At 38.8% G+C, this 18,987-nt stretch overlaps 1 protein-coding gene across 6 annotated transcripts in view; it reads left to right on the top strand.

Moving 5' to 3' along the window:
• The window catches only part of CNKSR2 (connector enhancer of kinase suppressor of Ras 2), a 218,212-nt gene that overhangs the window by 137,842 nt on the left and 61,383 nt on the right, over window positions 1-18,987 (top strand). For all 6 annotated transcript variants that reach the window (XM_065071354.1, XM_065071347.1, XM_065071335.1 and 3 more), the window contains 2 exons: window positions 15,529-15,577; window positions 16,431-16,603. In XM_065071354.1, the coding sequence (XP_064927426.1) occupies window positions 15,529-15,577; window positions 16,431-16,603 (222 nt within the window). The remainder of the gene's footprint in view (window positions 1-15,528; window positions 15,578-16,430; window positions 16,604-18,987) is intronic.

The following is an 18,987-nucleotide window of genomic DNA, read 5'->3' as shown; positions in this document are numbered from 1 at the left end:
GGTGGCTCAGGAACGAAGGCAGGAAAGAAACAAGGGCTTTGTTCCCTAGGGATGTTGCTGAATCTACATGTGTAGATACGTACACATGCACCATTTTTAATGTTCCAGTTATACTTTAAATAAGGGAGGAATAAAATAAAACCTATCAGTTGGGTGGGGTTTTTTGCTGCAAATTTAATGAAGTTGGTGCACCTTTGGCAAACTTATTTTTTTCCTCTTTAACAACATGTAACTACCCATGTGGTTGGGGTGCAGCACAGTGACTCCTAACTCACATAACTAATTTCAGTGTTTGCTGCAGTGAGCACCTACAGAGAGCCAAGCACTCTCCATTCCACTCTGCCAGTGAGTACACAGAGGCAGTGATGATGAGGGATTTGGCCATGGTTTTAATTTCAGCTGTTTCTCTCTGCCAGTCCTCGTGAGATTATTGTACTGCTTCAGCTCAGTGGGATTGCTCAGCAGAGCTGGTGGGTCCACATCAGTCTGGGCAAGCAAAGTTCGATTGGTTGCAACAGTGATCTTGCTGAACGTACTTTAAGTGAAGAAGATTTGCTTGTGGACCTATGGCAAAAATAAATATTTAGCTGATAAGATAAATTGGAAAGGAGACAGAAACTTTTAAGAAAAAAATAACTTTTCTACTTAAATGATTCATATTTCCAGATATTTCTTGCCTCTCACCCACCCCTCCACAGAGAAAAATACAAGAAAATGTTTTTTAAAAGTTCTAATTAAAACCTATGAATTTAGATATTCTCAATGCAGGGAATTTACCAAAAGCTCATGATTTTGAACACTTTGAAGTCTAACTCTACTTTAAGTGGTTGATTTTCTCTTACTCCTATTCTTCTCTGTAGAAAAGCTGAAATGAAGGAAAAAAAAGAAGGTACTTTAACATAAAGTACTTACATTTTAAATGAAAATTCTTGAGTCTAATAGGCGTGTATTTATGAAACCTTCTAATTGTAGTACTCAGTAACTAGCATTTAAGACAGTGCAGAACATATGAATATTATTTTCCTGATAAACTTTTGACCAAGCTACCCATCAATTTTTGCAAAAATCTTCTGAATAAAAATTGCATCTAATAAGCACTATATACTGGAAAACTATTTACCAAAAGAAACCAAAAAAAACCAAAAAACAAAACAAAAAACTCAAAACCACTCCACAGAAAAACTAGCAAGTTATTACAATTGTAAGCATCACAGTATTTAACGCATTACTGTTTGGTGAATTTTTGTTATGGATATTTGTAATTAAACAAAAGTAAGTCAGTAGAGTAAAAAATGAAAATCAATTGCACAGATTTTAAGTAGGTGTCTGAAACCTAGGATGTCATTGTACCGTTACAACAGATGGAGTTTGTACATTTTCTTCTTGAAAATGTTTGAAGTCCAACTATGGCAGTATTTAAATATCAAGGCTCTCTTTTCCTTTTTTTTCTCCCTGTTTTCACAATTGTCTACAGTTAGACTCGTAATTACTATAGAATAAAAGTCTAGCAGTTTAACCTAAGTGCATAGTGAAAAGTATTTTCCATAAGTATTTCCATGATTTTTGTTAACACTTGACTTAGTATTGCTTCTTCTCTATGGTCTTTCATCTCTATTTAAATATTTGTGTTAAAATAATACTGAAGCTTGCAGAATTATTATAGACTTACAGGCATCAATCATCAGCAAAGGAATTTTAAACTCCTTCTTGAAGATTACAGTCTAAATATAATTGTGCATGCACTAGCTACCACTGTAAAGGCGGAAAACACAAACCTCAACTGAAAGTAGCATATATACTATTGAAATTTCACAAGTGAAGAAAATTTGTCATTCTTCACGATGTCAGGCCTTTTCAAAAATAGCACTCTCAGTCTGGACTCCAAGCAGTCTCCTGGGAACCTCAGTAGAGCAGGTCCAATAGTCTGAACCGCTGTGATGCCCTAGTTTCTTCTCAAGTACTTTTATGTTTATGAAAGTCCAGCATAGCTTGGCTCTGGTAAAAGTTAAACAGTGGGATATCCTCTGGAGGTAACTGGAGCATGTGTGATATTTACATCCCTTTCTTCTGTAGGTTACACTGGTCGTATCTCGCCTTAGTTTTGTAGCCATATGGGGATGTAGGAGAGCACTTTGGCCTGTTTGTCACTTCAAGTCCTTGTTCATTTTCCCATCAATGAGCATGTAACAAGGACAGAAGGCTGTGATGATATTTAGATCCATGTGTGTGTAAATGGAAGGAGCTCACCATTCTGTAGTAGAAACAGAGATGAATAGGCTTATGAAGTTATAGAATAATCTGGTTTGGAGTTCTTTTAAAACACTCAATGTCTATTCAAAGGAAAAACACCAGTAAAATGTTTCATATAATGCAATGCAGAGTAGAATATTCAATTTCACTCTGAAGGCATCATGAGCACCTAGCTTATTTGCATTTCTCTAGTCAGCTTCCTCTAGTATAGTTCTGTTACAGAAGGTCTTTTGCTCTGAGAGATAACTGGAAAGAACAAAAACTTAAAAATTCAGTAAGGGGTAGATGGGTAAGAGGAAGAAACACAACTGGAAATTCATATCTAGTGCTTTCATGAGTCTGAAACACTGTTGTGTTCCACAGCCACAATCACCTCATTGCCTATAGTCAGCTTTGGCACATGTTTCATTTCTTTCAGTTGCAGACTCGTGGTTTTATGTATCTGATTCAGACAGAAGAGCAGCACCTCTCACATTCTCAAGATGGAATAGTGGTTCCAGCCCTTGGCCAGCTTCTTCACTTGAAAAAGAAATCTATCTAAATTATCCTATATATATTCCTTCCTTTGAATGCAGCACTTCAAAAATTTAACAAGCACAAAATATGTAATAAAAATAGTAGTTACATTGTTGAAATCAGTGTAGGAACTTCTTCTAGGCCATAAGTAAACTGTGTGGCCTATAAAACAAAGGGTGAAACAGTTAACCAATAAACAAAATATGCCTTACTCCATAAGGTACTTGTCACAACTGAAAGTAATTGGGACAGCCGTAAGGCTGTTGTTCTAAAAGGTAAATCTAGGTATTCCATCTGGGTTTGGTAAAAATCTGGTCCAAAACAAATTACATTTCAGAGATAAAAGACAAAAGAGAAACAGCATATAAATTCCTTACTAATGGAAGAGGAAATTGTGTTATTTTTAGACTAACGCAATCAACATAGAGGAATAGAGAGGCCTCCTGGGTCTAGTCCTTTGCTATTGCAGTTAATCACCTTCATTTAATCTTATTCAGATATGATATTAAATTCCGCATTCAAACATGGTGTGCATTGCTATTGCTAATGATGGAACAAGTAAAAAGTGGCAGACTGGGTGAATGGAGGGCCAGTCATCATAATTCCAAGAAAAAAGTTGGACAGAGGGCAGGAAAGAGAACAAAATTATTATTAGCGTCCCAGCAAGAGAAAGGCTTCGCTCCTAATGAATTTCCTATAGAAAAACAAACAAACAAAAGCCTCAGAAACCAGCATAAAGTGCATAGGCTTACTAGCATAATTCGGACTAGGAGAGACGGCAGGAGGTTTCTACTCTGGTGTTGGCTCAAAGCAGGGCCAGCTCTGAGGTCAGATAAGGCATTTCAGGACTTTGCCTAGTTCGGTGTTGAAAACCACCTGAGATGAATGGAGAGTGCACGAGCTCGTTCCCAACCTGCTGCACTGCAGATGGTGAGCAATAAAACAGTGATTTCAGTGGTAACCGAGAGGAGAGTAACTTACCAGAGTTGAAGGCATAGTTGCTGTTGTATCACTGCTGTTTAGCTAAAATCATCTTGTGAAAGTGCCTCAGTAATCTCATGTTTGTTCTACCAGTTCTAGACTCTCAGTCCTTTAAACTCAAGACTGAAGAGAGTGGATGTGCATATGCAGATTTATACTTGAGTTCTGGTTAAGCATACATTTTGTGAAATAATAATATTTTGTCTCCCGAAGAGGGAGTGCTAAGTTCTTTTAATTATATGGGATAAGACCTGCATTGTTCATAAGGAATATTATTTCTATCACAGATGAGAGAATATTTTCACATCTGCATCGCTTCTCTTTTAAAGCAGCAGTTAATACTATGAATTTTCTCTTATTGGGGAAGCAGTTGCCAAAATGAAATTTGAAGGTATTGTATGTGGGAGATTTTACATCTATTTCTATATACCCTGTCATTTTCTATTAAAATCCCGAGTTAACTATTGCAGCAAAACAAAATGCTCTAGATATGAGGTGAGATTTTGGAGGGGGCCACCATGAAGCACAGTTGGAGTTTTTTGTGGAAAATTTTTATTTTAAACTTTCTCTATTACCTTCTTTCAAGCCTGAGCATGAGGTAAAAAATGGCCAGATATAATTTCTTTCCATGACGAAGCTGGGGAATTCTTTAAAAATGAGAGAGTTACAGTAAAGGTCATCTAGTCCAGCTCTGCCAGTCTAGATTTATTCCCTACTGCATATGATATAATGCTCAGAAAGTGTAATTTTACATTGTCAAGAGATGTAGATCTATAGACTAATAAATCTCTCAGCTCAGAACATTTCCCAATTTCCTTTCACATCCCCATTCTGTATTTTTTCTGTTATCTATTTGATTTGATCACTCCTGGTTATATCCTGCTTTCACTACCTGATAAAGGACATTTGCCTTTGTAGGTATTAACATTGTTTGTACACTGTGTTACCTGTAGCTGGTACAATCACAATAGCACAGCTGAGAGATTTTTTTTTAAGGTATAAAAGTTATTCCTCTTTAATAAAGAAGAGATTAAGCACAGAATATTGTAGCAGAGAAGCGTATGTCAGGCATTGCACAGAGGGGACTTGGCATAAGTTGTCACTGCAATATGGTGGGGAGTGTCACATCTATGAGACCTTAGATCTGGGTCCTGACTTCTCGACTGGCTCCTCTCCTTACTTCTTTCTGCACAAGGAAAAGGAAGGTACCAGGACTATGAAAGCTGTGCACCGAGGACACCAGCTGGCACACACAATGAAATTTGGTATTCTATAAAACTTGTACTAGTGGTGAAAATGTTTGGATTAAAGGGGGGCAGATGCCTATTTCAGAGTACCGTCTTATCAAAAGGCTTTGACAAACAGCACAATTGTTTCTGAACAAGTGATTTTTTCAAAGCAGTGGTTTTAACTCCGCAGGAGTCTCTGCCCCATTCCTCTGCCCTGCTTCCATGGCAGTGGCACCTCAAACCTGTTGCTGACCCATAACGTGGAAGATTGTATGGTTGCACCTGGGAGGAAAATGGCTCTTTGCAGCAATGCGGCTGCAGAACAGAAGCTGTTTTATGAGGTGTTTCTATTGTACTGGGAAGAAGTGCTTGTTGCTTAGCACCTGATCTCTGAATCAGCCAATCCATCTGTGCTGCTGTATTGTGAAGGAAAAACCCTCCTGTTTTTCATATAGTGATTGTTGTCCATTTCTCAAGTATATCCCTTTGCTTTCAGATTAATCTAAGTAGATAGTATGTCTAACACTACAGAATTCTGACTTTAGAATGAAGTGTAAAAATAATTTTTTAAGCTGGTTTGTATCCATTAAGGTCACCATAACCAGCACAGAATTAAAAAGACCAAATGTTATGTTTCCCCACCTTCTGAGACATGCTGTTTCATCTTATGCTCAGAGGAAATTTCACTAAATTCCAGCAAGTAATGTGACTTCTACCCTGGAATGAACTGTTCTTTTTCTGCCTTAATTCATAGGTGCAATGGGAGTGTTTGGTACAAATTTTAACAGAATGTATAATGCCTGAGGTACAAATGCTCTTTCCCTTATTTCCCCCTGAAAACTTCCCCTCTGTTCAAGATCCTGTTATTTCCTGTAGTTAAGAGCTACCCGTATTCAGCCCTGATATGTAACTATTACTACAGCTATTGCTGCAAGCCTTTTCTGGTAGCATGGTACAATGATAAAAAGGCACAAAGCATTACATTTTGAAAATGTAATTTTAGTCCTGAAGGGTACAAATGGAGAGAAATCTCCAAGCCTTGGAAATTATATTAAGGACATGTCCAGTAGATAAGTTTTTCTCCTGATGAATAGTACTACTTAAAAAAAAGAAAATTTGGATTTGTATGTTTTGCCTTCTAGAGATGAGGAAAGAAAGCATTTTGATGGCTGTACTTTGTCTTGTGCATCTCCTTTGCTAAGACTGCTTCTTTCACACACAACTATGCACTGATTTCCTGTTTGCACCACAGCCTTTGTAAATTCCCTAGTTCCAGAAAAGCACAATTTTCTGTTTTATTGATTTTTTCATCAAAAACTTAGTATTTTGAAAGTCAGAATGAGTTTTCTATTTCTCTCACTGAAAGAATATTATGCCCGAGTGCTAACAGAGAATAGCTTGCAAGAGTATCTCTTCCTTAAGGCAAAAATCTCTTTACTCAGTTCTGCCTTCGTTCGTTACAGAGCACTTATATCCCCTGCACTCAGCCACACTGAGCAATAGGAAAGAAATCATACTGAGGGACACAACTGGAACCATTATTGACTGCTCCTACAAAAGGACCCGCGCATGTGATTTTCATCATAAGCAAACACCTAGGTGTTGTAGGGGGACATGGGACCTTTATTTTAAGCTACTGATTTTTCATCTAGAATGATCATGGGTCTTATGCAAGATTTTGTGAATGCTCTGAACTTGGCTTCTTTGATGTTTTACAGTAGTTTAGGTTTTCTTCCCAGAGGGTCCAGGATCAGTTCCATGAGGTGCCACAGACCACCTCTCTGATCTAACACAGATCACTTGCAGAATAAGTTTCTTGAATCTGGTGGGTAGCCTTATTGGTTTAGTGTTTAGATAAACATATGGAGGGCCTATCTTTCCCGTGAATAAGACAGAAATTTTCTAAGCAAAACCAGATCTTTCCTGGAGGAAATTGCATGATTTGAAAGAGGTTTGTTTGACTGTTGTATCTGTTGCAGGGGCAACAGAGCAGGGCACAAGCAATCCACAAGGCTTCTGGAAGTGCGTATGAGGTGACTCATCTCAGTGATACCTTGCGAAAGGAGAAGAGGCAATGGATGTACATTGAATACAGGAAATTCCATGTAAACATGATTAAAAACTACTTTAACTGTGAAGATGGTTTAACTGGAGCAGGTTGCTCATAGAGTTTGCAGAGTCTCCGTCTTTGGAGATATTAAAAACCCAACTGGACACAGCCCTGAGCAACATGCTCTAGTTGACCCTACTTTGAACAACGGGTTGGATAAGACAGTCTCCAGAGGTGCCCTCCTGGCTCAGCCATTTTGAGGTTCTCTGGCTAGTCCATTCTCTTCAGTAAGAGATGAATCTGGGAATTGCACTGGGGTAGAAGTCAAAATGAAGGGTTAAATACTATTCTGTAATGGGTCATAATTCAGTTTCTTTTTCTTCCTTAAAAAGATGCAGCTGAAATATACATAGTGATGGAACAACTGATGCATCTTGGACTTTTGCCATTATAGACTACATATAGTTTTTGAACCTCCCTTTCTCTCTTAGATTACTTACTGTCAATAAAAGCAGTGTGGGAGGTACCAAAAATTACATGTTTCAGAGAGATGTAGAGCAGCAGAATGATCTCAGAATAAATTATTCTAATGAACAGCACTTGTCTAGTTTAACTTTTCATCCTCATTTGTTTCAGGCAGCTATGACAGTGCTGCAGTCCTTGTTCTGTCAGTCAGAAAGATAGTGGGGGAATATGAGAACTCTCATTTAAATTTGATATTGTCCAGAAGTTTTACTGCTTCAGTATTTCAATTAAGTCCTGTGACTTAATGGCTCAGAAGGAAAATCTTTCTCTGGTCATGGAAAGCAGGACCACTGCTTATTATTTTCTCAACATGGCTTGGAGATTTAAAAAATGTTTTCATTTTTCTAAGTTTTGCATGCATTATGCTAACGACTTTGCACAAACAATTTGCACTAGCTTGTGCAACTTCAAATTTGCATCCAGCTAACGCAACGTTTGTCACAGAGGCCCTCCCCCCACAAATTACAAGAAAAAGTTTAGGGTTAGGAGACTGAATCCCTAAACAGAAAGGCTGTGCTTGCTATCATGTTTCAGACAATGACATTTCTGTCACTAGCTAGCATAATCTTCTTGCATAAGCAGCCGTAGAACAGTTATATGAAAAGATTAGACATCTTTGATGTTATCAACCCTTGTTGACTATGTAATAAGGAGAGCACCCTGCACAGGTAATGTATCCATTGCCTGCAAGAGAAGCAGCTACAAAGTAGACATCTTCAAGGTCTAAAGCTACATTTTTTACAGTAAAAAGCTCTTAGTATATTCCTTTTGAGACACACACTGTTTCTTTATCCTGTGGTCACTAACAAAATGCAAGCATTTGGAATTCATGGGCAGAGCTCCAAAAATACAGGAACCCAGTAAAAGCGGTGACCATGCGTGATAGAAGGCATAGCCATGGACTGTAGATCTTGTACTTCCTAGAAACCTTTGATAAAGCTACTGTGGCGGCGGGGGTGAGGGGTGGGTGGAGAAAAGGAGCAGGAACAGGGCCATCGCTTGTCAGGTAGGTGTAGCAAATGATGTTTTCTGAAATTGTCTTTTTGGCTGCTGCCAAATACACATTCATTTGGTCTTAGTATTGAAACACCTTTTTATAGTTCTGAAAAGGCACAACTGAGGGAGGAGGAGGAATATACGCATATAGGATAACATATCAAGCCATTAATTTTGGGAGCTGTTCTTCCAGTGACTGTTAATTTGTCTGTGCCTCTCACAACCCATTTGACAGAAGTGATTCATGTTTCTCTCTGCCTGAGGTACCTGCCATTTAAAAGAGAAATATCCACAGGATATTTAGTATCGTGATTCTACCTTACTTGTTGGTGTTGTTTTGTTTATACTACAAAAGCTCACTTTTAGAAGCATGTTCATATATAATGTTCATACTGTGTTCTAGCATTAAATATCTTAGCTAGAACCTTAGTGAATGTTATCCTTTGAATTCCAGGTATGGTATTTTTATTATAGAGTGTGCTCAAGAGCAGAGAGTACTGTGAAGGGAGAGCACAAGTATCTCTTACCAAAGAACCACGAGATCAAGATACGATTCAAGAAATTTTGCTTTTGAGAGGCACTACTGAAGGTTTCAGGGCATTGTTAATCAGCTGTGGCGTCCTTTGTCTGTAAATCTCTTTTCATCCAACTCACCATGGATTTATGAGTTACTCACATATGATGACTGTTTTGTCATCAGCCTCTGACTTTAGCATAGGAAATATTTCTGGATCTGCTTTCATAAATTCACTGCTGTCATTTTGTATTAGATTTTCTCTCACATGAACAATCGCATTTACTGTGTTTGCCTTTTACCTATCCAGAGTGAAGCCCTGCTTTGAGAAGGGTTGTTTAAACTAGAACTCTTGCAGCATATTAAAAATACTTTATTCACAACTTAGTGTTACTTGGTACTGGTTTTGGGCAACAAAATAGTTGTAGCCACAGATAAATCAGAGAATGTTGAATGTATGCAAAGTTCAAAATCCAGAATGAAAGATAAAATGTACAATTATTCAGCAAAATCTAAGAAGAAAAGATAATAGATTAGGATTTGGAATAATCTTTGTGTGTTAGTTTTCCACTAGGAAAATGCAATGGCGGAGAAGAACTTCCAGCTTCCCAGGGAGGATTTCAAATCTGAAAATTCCTTCCCTCATCAGGCATTTTAACTCGTGTGATGGGGAAACTTGCGTCTCCTGAACAAGAGTGTTTCGTAAAACACCCTGCATGATCTGAAAAACCAGATATGCCAAGCGTGAGATTTTTTGCAGATATTCATTCTGTTAGCAGTCTCTGAACCCCAGACAACACACAAAACTATTCAAACAAGGCAGTGAAGTTTTTGCCTTTCTAAACAGGATCATACCTTAAAGCATAGTCTTCCTTTATCCTGCTTTTTAGTAGGTTCCTTTTTGAGTGCAATTTCATCCATAGATGCTTCCTTTGACCTTGAGCCCTGGTAACTGATTCCAAGTCATGCCTTGTCTCTTCTTTCCTATGCCAATAAAGTCCTGTGTAGCCCAGCTTCAGCTCTTGTTCCAAAAACTACCTTGCAGATGTCCCGTGTGAACTCAGCTAGCATCAAGACCTAGATGACTGTATCAGTAATCGTTTTGCTTATTTTGAGGGCTAAACATAGGTCATTAGCTGGTCCTGCTGTAAACAAAACAGTTGTCTGTTGTGAATGAAATTCTGCTGATGACTGGCAGAAGGTTTCAAACTTTCTGAGCTTCCAGAGGTCTTATCTCATCATACCTTTCTAGCATAGTCCTTGAAAACTCTATTTTTGACAAATACCCATGAAAATAATTAGTACTACCATTAGCTCTTAATGGAGACTAAACAAGATGGTAAACAAAAACATTTGGCAAAATCGTCTGTTGCAAGTACCATTAAGCATGAGTTCTTGATAGTGATGGATAGTGTGACAATGTAATATAAATAGCTTTGAACTTTTCCCCCTTTTCACTCTTTTAGCTCCAAAATTGGGGGTCTTAACACACCAAATGCAGAGAAACACGTATATGTGGTGTATCAAAACTGTGAAAACAGATCATTGCCGTTGTTCTCAAAGTATTGAGTGTGAGAGCTCAATCAAATTTCATTTTTTCCAGGTATTGGCTTTCCCATTTGCAGCAGAAAGTTCCAGTAATCAGAAATGTTACAAGCTGCTTTGCTGAAACTAGACAAAGTTATCTTGTAGTGACAGAGGGGAACTGTCTGACTCTAAATAGTTCCTTAGGCTCTAATGTTGCAGCTTGAGAAAAATTGGATTTGACTTGAGCTCTCAAAAAAACTATAAAGATACCTGCCATTTTCTTTCCCCATCAGACTGAACTCAAATTCGGGTAAAAGAATTGGAGGTTATTATTTCCATAACCTGGTTCTCTCTTCCAGCTTTCCAAAAATGAGCGAGTGCAAAATCTCTGAAAAGTGAAGAAACAAATGAGCACTTGAAATAGGATTTTAGGAGCTGTCAAATTTCATACTAATTGCTGAGGCAAATCCAGATCTTCAGAAAAACTTCAGTTATGGTCTTCTTTTGGTAGACCTACAAATACTGTAACCATGAAGCGGTTCATGTAACCGTTAGAATAAAGCTAGTTTTTGGACATGGACATCATGTTCAGGTGGTCACACATCGAATTTATATTCGATCTTAGAGAAGCTCTTATGTAGGAGTAGTTTGACCCCAAATCTTTAGACTTCCTCCTCAGACTCTTGAAGTTTCGCAGAATAACCAGTCCTCCCAAATTAATAGTTTCGATAACCAGTCTACTTATCTTCTACTTTTATTTGAAGTATCAACTGGAATAGACATTTTCTAACTTTCATCATAACATGAGTTTTATCAAATATTCACCTCTCACGATAGCAGTTTCACTCCAATTTAATATTAGCATTGGAAGATCAGTTTGTTAAGTTTCCTGGTTGGCATGAAACAAATTTATTTGAAATTTATTTGAAACAAGTTATTTGAAATTTAGATTATTTGGCACTTTTTGTTCAAATATGTTTTTCCAAATAGACAACTATCAAATTACTACTAAGTAGTTCATAATAAATACTCACATGTTCAGGCTTCTGAATGTTAATGACTAACTTTCAAGCTTGCTTCACTTCTGAGCAAGTACACAGAAGGTTTGGTACTGACCAAGAATGAGTACTTTTTTACAAGAGCTGAAAGCTCACAGAAAGCTAGATATCTCTCAAGATGAAAGAAAAACCTGATAGTCTCATTTCTTGAAAATTTTGTGTTGTACATACAAAGATGCTGATGCATGATCATGTGCATGCAAATATTGTTGATTATACCAACTATATGTGATTATTTTCTTAGTGAAGGAACAAATACAGTTATAGATTGTTAGTGTAAATCTCCACCTGGATGTTTTCTGTGCTATCATCCTAAAAGCATGGAAAGGCATACCCTATAGCAGATTGCTATTTACAGTTGTGCAGTCTTCTGCTGGGCTTTCAGAACTCTGTCAATCATTTTGAAGGCTGCGAATGTAAGTTTAACCCACATAGCAGGTTCAATAATGAACAGTTGCAGGAAGAGGAACTGTTATGGCTGTTCTGTGCACAATGAAATCTCCACTGGATGTGCAGCTAAGCCCTCAGAAAGATTGAGGTAAAAGTAGGCTAGTACCACTGTTAAAAAAAGAAGGAAAGAAGAAAAAGAACCATGGTAAAAATCCCTGTAATAGATCATGTTTTGTCTCTCTTTAAATACATGTGCTTTGGAGGTTGCTGATAGCAAAGGCAGACATATATATACCTAAAATGTTTCTTTGATATTCTACTTAGATATGAATTTGTTAGAGGGTTTAGTCTCGGTATATTATTAAATACAACAAGCTAAAATACCACATACGATAGGAGAAAATTATTGCATTCAAGTAACTGAGGGTCAGGGTTTTCAAGGGATTTTTTTATATATGTTGGACATCAGGTGATGCCTTGCTTCTAGACAATGGAAAGTTTTTTCTAATTGTATTTTAGGCAACTGGAAAGCCTGTCATTCAGAATATTATTAACCAGTTGCAAATTTTCTCCAGGAGGCCAAATTTTCATTTGGGTTAAGATATTAATCTAATTAATCTTTTCAGTGGCCGTTTTGTTTCTATTTTATTTATTATTTTGAGTTACTAACAACTTTAATATAAAATGCTGGTTTCATTTAATTTTGTGCTTTCTCTCAGAATTAGTAGGAAAGATGTTTTCCTGGAAACTGGGACAAGATGTTTATGAAAGCGGTTTCTCACAGCTCAAGATTTGTCAGAATCTAAATGCAGTGAACATATGTTGAAATCCGGCCTCATGGGTGGGTGATTAAGCAGCATCTTGCAGCAAACTTGCTTTAATACAACTGAATTTCTGGCTTTGGTGTGAATACATATTTTCAGGGTTCATTAAAAATAAATCTTTATATTTACCACATCACGGAATTAAGCTTTAAAAGGGCAAACATTATAGTGGCCACCATTAGGACAGGTTGTGGAATCTCCTTCCTTGGAGACAGCTGGTTTTAGGCTGGAGATGACCTTAAAGAACATGACCCAGCATTGGCTTCAAAGCAAGGTTTGCTTTAAGCAGGAGGTAGTACATGACTTCCTTCAACGTTCTGGGATTCTAAACAGCATTGAGAAGATGGCATGAAGCATTATCTAATAACTGGGAAGAGGCTGCAGGTTGCATTCAGTTAATTCCTAAAAAAAAGCAACAGAAGAAGTGGTTTTACATTTCATCCTTATTTGGTTTTTTTTTGGAAATGTGCATGATGTGGATTTGAAACTGAAGGACATTGACTAATGCACAGTGGGTAAGAAAAAAAAATAGCTGGTGCTGTTTTTACACAGGACAAGCCAACTTGAAGCCTGAATCTATGTAAAATAAATTGAAGTATTAGCTAAAATCACTGAAGTCAGTTGAACAGTTCCAAAGAACTTCACTCAGTTGTAGATTATGTCCTTAATTTAATGAGCTAATTTAGAATAATAACTGAATTAAATAAAAACATTCTATTTTGCAATATGACATAATGTATGGAAAAATGGCTAGACGTCTAAATTTCGTGCTGCCTTCCTGTTTAAAACTCTGATACCCCTTCATTACCCTTTCTTCCCAAAAATTGACTCAGAAGTCGAAAAGTGCAAGCTCACTTTTGCAGATTCAATCTATGATTGAAACATTTAAAGGGAAGTCTCTTCATGTTCTCATACACTTTCAGAATCACTTAAAAGAAAACCAAGCAGAGCTTTTCCTTTTCTGTTTTGGCACTGTGAAAATATCAGTGCAGAAAAGTCAAGCAGCAGAATGAAATGGTCTCTTTTTTTTAACCGAGAAGTACTAAAGTTTTGAGTTTGTGTTATGTGTTTTTTCAGCTATTTTGAATTAGATAAGATTTTTAGAGCATCTAAGAGGGAGTCATTTACACATTTCTGCCCCTAAAGATGTCTCTTAGTCCTACACAGGTAGAGATATTTCATGTGATGTAAGCTGGGATGGTGCTGCTGTCTTGACTTGCCAAGAGCTGGTGCTGAGTGAATTGACACCAGTAGCAGAAGAAAAGGACGACACCCAGGGAATCAAAACAAATGGGCTCCTGTTGTCTTCCCAGTGGAGGCCTATTCTCACCATCTGAGGTGGCAATACAGTTGAGTAGCCTTCTTCAGATGCAGCCTACAAGCAATCAGCACACCTACTAAGTCAGTTGATTTTTGATATCACATTTAATTTTCATTGTATTGCTGGTAATTTATCTGCACAAACATGTTAGTATTTGCTGCTTGAGAATGTCTCAGCTGTGAGATGAGACATCCCTTGGAAGTGGAGCCTCAGCCTCCCACAGCTGAGCTCAGGTGTACGGCAAGTGAGGAGGAGAAAATGGAAAGGAGCTCTTGGAATTGAAAAGGGAGTCTTGTAAGCCTGGGTGAGGGTTTCTCTTATCAGCTAGGAGTGGGATTTTGGCTCACAGGGCTGTCAGTGCTTTTGCTTAGATTTATTCTTTACAAGTGGCACAGAAGTTTTTATTTTTGTGTTGATTCATAGTAAGGAGAAATAAGAGGTCTTAAGACTCAGACACTCTAATAAGGCATTTTCTTAGTTTCATCACTAATATATTTGACTATCTTTACAGAAGGCTAAAATTCAAAACAACTAAAATAATGTCTTTAAAAGTTTTGATTAATTATGTATTTTTTTTAATTCACTGGAGTGATGGTGATTATCTAAGTTAAAGCTTTTTCGTAGAAATGACTGTAAAATATGTTAGTATGTGTTGTCATTTTAATCAGCTAGGATCTTAAGTGAAGGAATAACTTCCATCCTGTCTCATTGTCAAGGAAATGGGTTAGTTCGTGGGCATGGACCAACTGGAGGGAAATATTTCCAGTCAAACCTGGTAAAAAATAAAGTGGTTTCTATTTCAGAGTATTTGTTTGGGAGACTTCTCCCCAGTTGCAATTTAGCAGAATTTCATTGTTGTCTTTAAAAATATTAGGCCCATTTCTGAGCAAATGATGTGATGTTCTAAAGACCACCATATAAATGCCTTCATAGCTGCATTAGGCAGTCTGTCAATTTGCGTATTTCCATATTTGTGTCAGGAAGACCTTAATTAGACTATTAGCAATGCAAGAGCTGTGTAGCTTCACTATCATTCTAACCAAAGGGAGACATTCCTTCCTTATTAATGGAACAAGAGAGGAGTGATCGTTGTAGAGAGAAACTTCAGTTGTTTTGGCAAACTAATTTGTGCTCTGTTTTAAGATGATTCACTGTGTGGTTTTGCTTTACAACCTTGTGAACATATGAACTAAACTTACCATTTTTCCTAGGCCTAGCAGTCTGTTGGTTGAAGGTCTTAACCTGGTCATGACTTCAGCATTCACAACATTAGACTTCTTTTACGATAAGGATGTGCTTGAATATAAACATTATATTTTCACTTCTTCTGTTTTGATTTTCTTGTAGACATTTCAACAGTCTTCTCTACAGCAGAAAAGTAAAAAGAAGAATAAAGGTAAAAAATTAAATTTGTTTTCATGTATTGGTAGGAAGGAAATTGCCAACTTTAATGTTTATGGTATTGCAGTTTCTGAGGAACTAGAACTTGTTAGCTCTAACCCAGTGTTCAGTTCAGTTGATCATGTCAAGAAGGTGTTAGTCCAATACTGATGTCACAGTTTCCTAATGCTGCTCTACCTGCATATATCCACTGTTGTCTTCTTTTTTGGGGGGGGTAGGGGGGTACTTAGACTCTGCCCTCTTTGGGTCAAGGTTGGTTTTTCCAGCTGTTTGCATGTAGTGCCTTACTGCAGCCCTTGCTCATTACCTAAACTGTAAGGTAATTTATATTGTAGAAAATTTTCCTCCTTTGATTTACAAAGTACAAAGGCTGTAGGAAATGTTTAGCTGCAAAAAGAGCTGCAAAGAGGGTTTTTCTGGAATACCCATGAAGTACTTACACAGTTGTATTTCACAAAAATGTGGAACAACTGGCAGTCAAGTGTGAAAGTACATGAATTTGTATGCTGTGTACTTTAATCTGATGTGAAATATTAATTTGTTGAAAATTACAAATAACAATTGTTCTTATATTTAAATATCTAGCCTCTTCTCTGTAATATTTTCTCTTTCTATGTTGCCTTTTTTTTTTTCTTATCCATAGAATATGGGCTCTCTGAGGTGCTGAACATGGTTTTGTTTTCAACTTATGGTACATGGCACAGACTTTGTGGTCAAAATAGAAGTTTTGTCATGGCAAACTGAAGTTGAAATTTTTAATTAATTTTGTTGAGCACTTTCTGGCTAGCTGTCTTACTGATTTAGTGGACAAGTCAAACACTTTGACATCAACTTGTTGTCATTTTCAGCTCCTATTCCTGGTAAAAGTAAAAGACGCATCTCATGTAAAGATCTTGGTCGAGGAGACTGTGAAGGCTGGCTTTGGAAAAAGAAAGATGCCAAGAGTTATTTCTCCCAGAAATGGAAAAAATACTGGTTTGTCCTGAAGGACACATCTCTATATTGGTACATCAATGAAGAGGTAAGCACCTGTGCTCATTGTTTCCACAAATAACCTGTGTTGTGCTGTTGCCATGAGATAGTGGGAAGCCAGTGCTTTGAGTGCTTATATATTTGAATAACTTTATTCACCCAAATAATCATATCAAAATTAATATTAACTGCCTGACTAAATTACCATTAAGGTCTGGAGATATTTAGTCCTTCAAATTCACCTTTTATTACAGGGAGAAATTACACACTTTCCTTTGTCCTACTCTCACCAGTTTAGAATAAATCTATCCTCAGACCCTTGAAAGGGAGAAGGTATTTAATCCTGTCATTCCAGCTTAGTCATGGAAGTGTAAACTTTAATGATGTGCTGCCTGGTGTTGCTTGTTTATCTGTGCAAGTGTAATCACCAAAACCTCTGGCAAATAAGGAAGATGCTTTTGTTTTCTCAGTCATGTCCTCCTGTCATTCCTTCTTTGTAGCTTTTAGTCTGATTTCAGTGCTCATATGTGTTAAACTCAAGAACACCAGAGCAGCCCAACCGAAGTGTGTACAGATTTGATTATGTAACATGTTTCTGTATTAGTATGTGTTTATTTATATCAGCTTTAGCAAAAAAGCTTTTTGCCAGTGAGTTAGGAAACCTTAATTTTAAAACCTGTTAGTCTCATTAGTAAATATGCGGATACACTCAGTTCAGGACTTCTGTAACCACTGCAAGCATTTACACCCACCAGGTGCAGGGAGGAGCACCCAGCTCGTGTACGGGTGAGTCCCACCCGCACTGGGTTGCAGCAGCGGGTGTGGTAGCTTGTGCAGCAGGGTGCAGAGAGCACTTGTTGCTTGTCAGCCCCTCTAACTTATTGCCAGCATCCCAGACTGCTGACGACCATGGTCACCTCCAGGAGGAGAGCTTGTCTCAAACAGACTGTGGCTGCGCAGACTGAGGAGCTTCTGTCCCGAACGGTGGCTGTTCAGGTCTCCGGCTGCAGGGAGTGCCAGAGCCTGCTGCTGCCGGGGGAGGGAGGCCAGCTCTCCACCTGTGTGAGGTGTGAGCAGGTGCAAGACCTGCTCGACATGGTTGTGAAACTTAAGGAGGAGGTTGAGACGCTGAGGACCATCAGGGAGTGCAAAAGGGAGATCGACTGGTGGAGTAACACCCTGATGTGCCAGTCGGAAAGGTCCCAGGGAGGTACCCCCCAAAAGGAGATGGACCTCCTGCCCTCTCGGACAGAGGCGGAAGTCCTGAGACGGCCCCGCCCTTGTCGCTGTCGTGCAGAGGTAGGGGACCTAAAAGACGACGAGGCTTGGAAGCGTATTCTGGTTCGGCATCACGGGCAGCCCCCCTCCCTGCCTGCTTTGTCTCCCCAGGTGCCCCTCCGTAATAGGTTTGAGGCCCTGGATCTTGAAGAAGAGGTAGCTGAGGAGGTGGTGCCAAGCCTGCTTACAAGATCACATAGGAAGAGGCGGTTGACTTCACAACTTAAGACTGCCTCTGATAAGAAAGAAAGAAGGGTGATTGTAATAGGAAATTCCCTTCTGAAAGGAACAGAGGGCCCAATATGCAGAGTTGACCCTCATCTTAGGGAAGTTTGTAGTCTACCTGGAGCTCGGATCAAGGATATTGCTAGAGAGCTCCCCAAACTGGTGCACCCGACAGACTACTATCTGCTGCTGGTCTTCCAGACAGATGGGGAGGAAGCTGCTTCCCGTAGTCTGAAGGGAATGAAGAACGATTTCAAGGTCTTGGGAAGGATGGTGAAAGACTCAGGGGCTCAAGTGATCTTCTCTTCACTCCTTCCATCTTCAAGTGACGATGTGGGATGGAATAGGAAAATTCAGTCTCTAAATGGTTGGCTCCAAGACTTGTGCTACAGGCAGGGCTTTGGATTCTTTGATAATGGTTGGTTTTATAAGACACCAGTCCAGACAGTGTCAAGTGGGAAAGGTTTATCTCGCAGGGGCAAAAGGATGCTGGGGCAGGAATTAGCTGGGCTCATTTGGAGAGCTTTAAACTAGGCTCGAAGAGGGATGGGGTAGCTGGGCTTGTCCCAGTGGGGCAGTATTCTAAAACTGATGAGGACCGGGTGGCCTCCTATGACCCTAGGGAGAAACTGGTGTGCTCTGCTCGCTCCCTGAAATGCCTGTACACCAATATGCACAGCATGGGGAATAAGCAGGAGGAGTTAGAATCCTGTGTTCGGTCACGAGATTATGATCTGGTGGCAATTACAGAAACATGGTGGGACAGTTCACATGACTGGAATGTGGTCATGGATGGCTATGCCCTTTTCAGGAAAGACAGGCCAGCCAGGCGTGGTGGTGGAGTTGCTCTCTATGTGAGAGAGCAACTACAATGTACTAAATTCTGCCCAGGAGTGGATGACGAGCGAGTTGAGAGTGTATGGGTCAGGA

This window comes from Columba livia, chromosome 1, assembly GCF_036013475.1.
Source record: "Columba livia isolate bColLiv1 breed racing homer chromosome 1, bColLiv1.pat.W.v2, whole genome shotgun sequence".
NCBI lineage: Eukaryota > Metazoa > Chordata > Aves > Columbiformes > Columbidae > Columba > Columba livia.
This window is presented reverse-complemented; position numbering and strand designations above follow the sequence as displayed.